General features: G+C 47.9%; 1 protein-coding gene across 1 annotated transcript in view; it reads right to left on the reverse strand.

Moving 5' to 3' along the window:
* CSF1R (colony stimulating factor 1 receptor) overlaps positions 1 to 7226 on the reverse strand; it is a 19918-nt gene that overhangs the window by 11986 nt on the left and 706 nt on the right. The window contains 4 exon segments of the mRNA XM_029084598.1: positions 1 to 88; positions 889 to 1025; positions 1576 to 1860; positions 2657 to 2902. The exon segment at positions 1 to 88 is cut by the window's left edge and continues 1 nt beyond it. Of these exon segments, the coding sequence (XP_028940431.1) occupies positions 1 to 88; positions 889 to 1025; positions 1576 to 1860; positions 2657 to 2902 (756 nt within the window).

A 7226-nucleotide genomic window follows, 5' to 3' on the forward strand; every position in this document is an offset into this window, starting at 1 on the left:
TGTCTTCCGTGGTCACTGCTGGAACAGACAGGATGTCACTGATGAAGTAGTTCTCATTTTCAAAGCTAAGCTTCTTAGTTCTCCTGACCTGTCAGGCAGAGAGGGAAGATCAGGCACTTTCTTGGAAGGTCAGAGGATGGAACTGGATTATATTTATGACAAACATCCCCACCTCCTTCTGTTCTGGGCTACTGAACTTTGCTATAGAGCCCCTGTCACTGAAAGCCATCTGTGTGGAGACCAAGAGGAGTATTAAACCCATTAAGGGCAGATATCTCCACCCTCGGTGGAGACCAAGAGGAGTATTAAACCCATGCAGGGCAGATATTCCACAGCAGTTAAGGTTATAGCTATTGTCAACCTTCTGACTGCAAGTTGTCCTTACATTGTGTGATCCAAACACATCTCATATGTTATTTCACTTCCCTAATAAAGGCATCAGATATAATATGGAATTCTAGCAAACCTTATCTAACCATCTAGCAGTTAAAACTCAGCACAACAGAGATTGAAATGCATTCCCTTTCTTCATCCATATCTCTTCTCTGGGGAACTGTGTGTCCTGAACATGTTTTCTGCTTTATAAGCTGGAAGGAGAAATGTTGCCTTAGTAGGTACTGTGGCTCCTGCTCAATGAACTCAGCTGAAACAACATACTTTCCTTCTCTCTTGCAGCAAGATCCTGACAATGGGCAGGTGTTTCTTAACCCTGTGTCATCCCAGGGACAGGATGGCCATATTTAGATTTCTACAGCTTTCCTGAAGAGCTGCTTTGGTTGGGCAGTTCCAGGCTTTGCTGCAGGTGACTTGGGTCTGGGCACTTCTTACCACCCTATGTCTCCCAGTTTCCAGGAAAGACCTGTACCCCCTGGAAGCTGGATAACTTACACTCTTTGCTGCTGTCACCCATCTGATGTCATACTTGTGGGAAGGAGCAATTACTCTGCAAGTGACTTCAAAAGGTTCGCCCACGATTCGCACATGGTCTATAGGGTCCATCATCACTGATACAGGCTTCTCCAGTGCTACAGAAAAGCAAGCAGGGAAAGATTCAATGTCAGCTGGTCTAGTGACCAATGTGCTTTGGAGACTCCCCAGAGCCTGGCTACCTTCTCCTTCCCATCCTCTTCAGCTTCTTTACCCTCAGTCTTCTCCATCTCTAGGGCTCATCATTCCTTTTTGTGCATGTGTCTATGGGAAGCAGTACAGGTTGGGGAGAGCACAGTAGTCAGCACTGTGGGTTGAAAGGGAAGGGGAACCTTCTTCCATGGTTATATCCTGAGCATCAAGCCCCAAGGACTTGCAGGACCATCAGGGAGACAGGTGGGCTTTTTTTTTCTCTGTTCTGTGATAGTTTCTGCAAAGAGTTGAACACTACTGAACCCATGGAGACCCACCTGAAGGAACCAATTTGCCAGAAGCTGATGGAATTTTGCCTCCATTAAATACCCTTTAAAGATTGCAGGTTCAGAAGGTCTTTCCTACCTCTAGTGAGGAGCTTTTCCTTATCCATCTACTGTGGCCAGCTTAGCTATTGCTGTCCCTCTGAGGACAGCAGCAACCCCAGTCCTTTACCTTCTTCCACAATCAGTCTCATTCTTGATGATTTCTCTATTTTTCCATCTATGACTGCTTGGCATCGGTAAAAGCCCTTCTGCTTGCGCTGCACATTGTAGAGTGTTATTCCTTTCTCAGTACTGAAAGAATAGTTGGTCCCGGGTGAGAGATGAGAGGCATCATCCATTATCAGAGTCACGCTGGATCCGTACTCGGGGGCCGTGATGAGACAAGGGAACTCAGCATTACCACCTTTGGTCACAAAGATCCGGAAAGTCGGGATGTACCACACATTATTGGGATCTGCAGAGGAGATAAGGCAGGACACAGAACGCCATCAGAAAATGCATTGAAGCTGAGAAGCATGTTCCAGCAAAGGCAAGTCTCCAGCTTTGCTGCCCAGTGGGAGTTCAATGCTGGGGCAGATCTGCTCAACGTTTGCCTGACTCAGCCTCCAAAAACTCACAGGACAAGCCCAATTCCAGTTAAGGCATTTGAGGAGAGCACAGCAATCAACTCACAAATGTACACAGGCAAGAGAGACTGAGAAGTATGCTTACCTCTAATTAAACTTCAACATGGTGTAAGTTTTATTTATCAGACCTCCAGTTTCCCTGTCCAGGATAGTATCTCTGGTACAAGGGAATGCTTGAACTCAAGTGGTGCAGCTACCACAGCATTACTTCTTCTGGGGTAAAAGAATATCTGGGGTTCAGGTCATGTTGTGACCTGATGTAATTCAGGTGACTTTCCTTTATCTGGGGTATTGGCAATACAGTTCTCTGATTTTTCAGATCTCATTGCTCATTACAGCACCAAACAGACTTTTGATCCTGTTTTTCCAGGAAGGGAAGCCAAGCTAAACGGAGGGAGAGGTCCAGGCCGTTCACAGATATGCACGAGATGTAGATGCTCTGTACTCTACCCCAATGCTTCAGCCACTGGCCCCACTGTACGTGGGCTTACATGGTTGTGGGTGAGCCACTGCCCTGGTAGGAGCCTGCACTGCTCCCCCAAACACACAACCACAGCTATGGAGAGGACCTGTGTAATGGCTGTGCCCCTGCCAGCACACATGAGAAGAGGGAAGCACGGTTACCTCGCACAAACAGATGTAGAGCTGCAATGCCCTTGTCACTGCTGTTGACATAAGCACACCGATAGGTGCCTGTATCCCTGTAGGTGGCCTTGGGAATACTGAGTGTGCTGCTGGTGTGGTTGTTGGATGTGTCCTTTCGGCTTTTCCATTCAACTTCAAACTCTCCTGAGCAGCGCAAGGTGACTGGATCACCCGTGTTGACAACCAGAGAAGGGAGGTCAGGAGTGATCACTGGGGATGCTGAGCCTACAAAGGAAAGAAAAGGAGTGAGGATGCAAAAATGATCTTTAAAGATCCTCTGTTGGATTTCACACTGCTGAGCATGGAGGAGCTCAGCATCAGGAAGAGGCTGGGCTTGGGATTCAAACTGGCTTTTTGGTTTGTGTCACTCCGGCTGGTCTCCATCCCACCAGACCAATATGGCCTGATACTCCAAGGAATGAATTCCAGGGAAGAGAGGAAAACCCCACATGTAAATATTTAGAACACTGAGACAGAAAAAAACAATAATCTGGAGCTGATAAGGCCAGATACTAGCCTGGAAATTATTCCTGTTTGGCTTTGCTTCTTCTTCCAAGAGTTTTCCTGATGTGGCAGAGCTGGAGCTACTATATGAACTTGGTTAGCCCGTAACACCATTTGGAGAAGTTTAAGCCAAGTCTAGTGGATGGGGCTCTCTTTGTTGCATTGGTGCTGTGAGGAGTTAGAACAGAGCTGGGAAGCTTCTGCAGAGCAGGAGGTCAGTGCATGCCTTTTGGGAAGACTGGCTTTTTGATTGCTGGGCAGTGGATTTTGAAGGACACCTACTTATGCTTTACCATAGAGTCAAACTGTATTTTCCTTGTAGATACCATCAAAACGTTATGAAGTGAGTCAGCATCATTACTGATATTTGTGGGTGGGAAACTGAGGCACAGGAAAGCTAAAGGGCTTGTGAAAGCCCAGAGCTGCAGTTGTACATACAGCACACCAGGCGATGCTGACACTGGCATTGCATCCCAGATGGATTTCTGATGCCATCTCTGCTTTGAAGATGGCTTCTCTGTTGACTGAATAAAGGGGAACCAGGGTCTCACACCAGCCTTTAGTGTCAGAGGGAAATATTTTTTCCCTGTTTTGTTGTGTCAGCATGTTGAGTCACTACCTATATTTAGGGTGGGGGGGGAAGTGAGAAATGAATCAGTGCCATGGGGCTGGGGAAGGAGCTGTACTGCTACCCCCACACCAGGCCTTTGGGGAGGACAGGAAACACATTGGCTATCTGTTCTCAGGGGGCTCTGCACCCCACTCCAGCTCCTATCCAGGGCTATTTTCCCACTTCTGCTTTCCTTCCCAGTTGCTAACCCATCCTCACATCTTAAAAGGGGCACACACCCAGGTTCAAATAATAATATTTAAAAAAAAAAAAATAAGTGGAAAGGTAGCTGCCCAGCTTATCAATTCATTGCTCTTCATAGAGGAGGTCACTGCAGGCAGTGCTCCTCTGGGGTGGTGGCAGCAGAAACAAAGGCTGAGTTTGGTCTTGTGATGCCTCAAACTCTGCAGCAGACTGCTCTGGGCTCACAAGAGCTCTTTAGTTGTAAGATCTGTTGTCCAAATGAACACAAAACCCCTGACTCGTCAGGAAGTGGGAAAGGACAAAACACCTTATAATGGCACCATTAGTCCAGCTGCACTTGCATATCCTTCAGGGGAAAGGGGAGGAGCGGCCAGATGTTACAGCCAGAGAAGAGAAGGCTGCTTATGGTCACGGGTAGCAAAGACAGTTTAAAGCAAGTCTATCTTGTGCTGTCTTGGATGCTGTCCCTGAAGCACAGCCAGCAGAAGCAGCACGCACCCATCCCCATCCACCCCTTCTCACAGCTCATTTGGTGAGGAAGATTATGTCCAAGGTACAAATGTGTGACCTGTGCTACCAGCTGTAACACCAGAGTGTGTCCATCAGAACTCAGAGCGCATCATTTAAGCAGCTTTGGGCTGCTGCCTCCCGCTGTGGAATGAAGTGTTGAGAATATGAGACTCAAGGCCCTGGGGATCATTGCTGGTGTGTGACAACAGTGCAATTGCCCAGGGGAAACCCAAACAAGGTCTGGATCAAACTCACTGTCCTTGTGGGAAGAAGCAGAGGACAGGGAGCTTCAGAGCATGGAATATTTGACATTTTATCTCCCTGGGGTTATTTTTTTTTTAGTGATGCTTTTATCATTCTGTGGAAAGAGGAAAAGCCTCATTTATTCCCAGAGTGGAGAAAAAAATGTCCCAGAATCCTTTGCAAAGCCACATTTTCCACATTTCTGAGGTACAACATTCATCCCTTTTTTCTTAGCTGTGTTTTCTAGTGGGGCTCAACACATTTCTGTTGCTTTTACTCTCCATCACTGGATGCTTTTCCCTCACCTACTCTCCACTTTAGTTATCCCTCCACATCCAAGGCTTCAGCACCATTGAATGGAGGGGCCAAGCTCTTTAACTCAGAGCTGCATTCAAACTGGCTCAGGGAAAGACCATGTTGTAACTGGTCCTTGGTTTGGCCACAGCAGAAAGACAAGACAGACAAGAATCATGTCACTCTATTCTTGTTGTCATCAGCCTCCAGTTACTCCTGAGATGCTATGGCCACAGAAGGCTCAGGGCAGGTGTTCTCCATAACTGTGAAGAAGCAGTCAGTAGCCTCCAGGTTATCACTGGAAACTCCTGTCAATGGCATGACCACCACATGTGGAGTGATGGGGCATAGACACTAAATGCAGGACAATGCCAGGTGAAGGTCACTCAAGTGTCCACTGCTTTGGTGTGTGCTGGGGGATGACTCAGACCACCGTGTCCTTTTCCAGAATGCGGAAGCAGGGCTGCTGGGGGAGGCTTTCTCCCTGCTGACCAGCATGCAGTCTTGCACGAAGCCCAAGGATGTCTCTCTACTGCTCTCCAGCAGCTTCCGCAGCATTGCCAGTAACTGCTGGCCAAAGGTTTTACCACATTTGGGTTGTGTAACCATGACCTCTAGTTACAGCTGCAGGCTCTGTCCCTGCCTCTCCCATGCCAGCCAAAACATTACTTTCATCAGAGGAAAGTTTGGAAGTGGTGAGGAAGGAGAAGTGAAGGCTGGTAAGACAGAGATGCTCAAGAACCTTACCACAGAAGCCAATCATCTGGACCTTGACTTGGTCCTGGGGGATAATTAGGCTAAGGTCTGCCCCTGGGAGGGACCCATACCAGGTCCAAGCTGCCCTTGCTCCCTCCTCAGTGATGGGAAGGAAAAAGCTTAGTTTCTGAGAACACCTTCCCTAAAGTCACCACGGTCTCTGGGTGGGCAGGGAGTGGAAAAGAGGGTGTTTATCACATCTCTGCCTGGGGCTTCTACCTCAGAGTTTTAGATTCATCCACAACAAGGAAACAAAAGAAAGCCCAGGAAGACCTCTCAAGATGGCCAAGAAGAGATGTGAGCTGATCAGGTTTCAGATCCCTCCTCTGATTGATCTGAAGCTGGGATTTGAGCCCCTGAGGCTCTCCCAGCAAAAGCCCACATCACAACGGTCATACCACCTCAGCCCTGGGTACTCTCAGAAGATGCACTTGCAATCCAAGAGGTAGGAGAAGGAAGTCAGGCTCTGGCTCCAGCTTGAGCCTATTGCTTTGGACAACCTTGGCACACTACAGCTTTGTGCTACAGTTGGCCAACAGTGATGGTACTCAGACAAATGTGAGTCTAACACCCTGACATGGATAACTGCCTGGTGAGGATGTCACAGCTGGTGACCTACATTGCCCAGTGCCTCAAGGAACACTTGGGGAGATCCTGACAGATATCGTTAGGATCTCCTAGAAACCTACATCAGACCTGATAGTCCCCATTATCTTAAAAAAAAAAAAAAAAAAGATAAGAAATTAAATACTCTGCAACCTTCACAACCCAGTTCCCAGCACAGCAAACCTGGAAAAAGCCTGCTCAGCACATCAGAGCTGTGACCAAGCAGTGCAACAGCAAGAGGGACACAAATTTCCTGGGCTGAAAATACAACCCCAGCAGTGGCTCAAGACGGACACACTGCCTTCCCCAATACATGCTGAATGCTTTCCCTCCTTGATTGTCTCCTTCTAGGGGGGACTTCACGCCAGAGGCTCAGTGTGTGGGAAGCAAGCTCAAGAGGAAAATTAAGTGCCTCACAAGATCTGAGAGACTGCCAGCACTTAAGACATAAGATTAGTAATGCTGGTTTCTGTCTGTTTGGTTGCAAACCTCAAAACAGGCTTAGTGACTCTTTCTTGAGGTTGATGGGTTATCTCCTCTTGGCGATCTCCACAGCCTCAAAAACCAGACGTATTCACCTTTCCCTTCTTGGCTGCCTGAGTTCTGTTTCCATCACAACCTGGCTCTACAGCCCTGTTCTGTGTGCCAGCGCCGCCAGAAAACAGCAACCCTCAGACACCTCCAGCCTGGCATGGGGTGCATTGGAAGGTGCCTACAGAGCCAACTTTCCTGACTCTTTCACCTGCAAGCCAAGCATCTCCAGCTCTTGCTCTGTTTGGGCAAAGGCTTATTTCAGAGACTGCTTCCCTCAGAACACTTTCT

This window comes from Antrostomus carolinensis, unplaced genomic scaffold (genome assembly GCF_000700745.2).
Source record: "Antrostomus carolinensis isolate BGI_N321 unplaced genomic scaffold, ASM70074v2 scaffold15224, whole genome shotgun sequence".
Taxonomy (NCBI): Eukaryota; Metazoa; Chordata; class Aves; order Caprimulgiformes; family Caprimulgidae; genus Antrostomus; species Antrostomus carolinensis.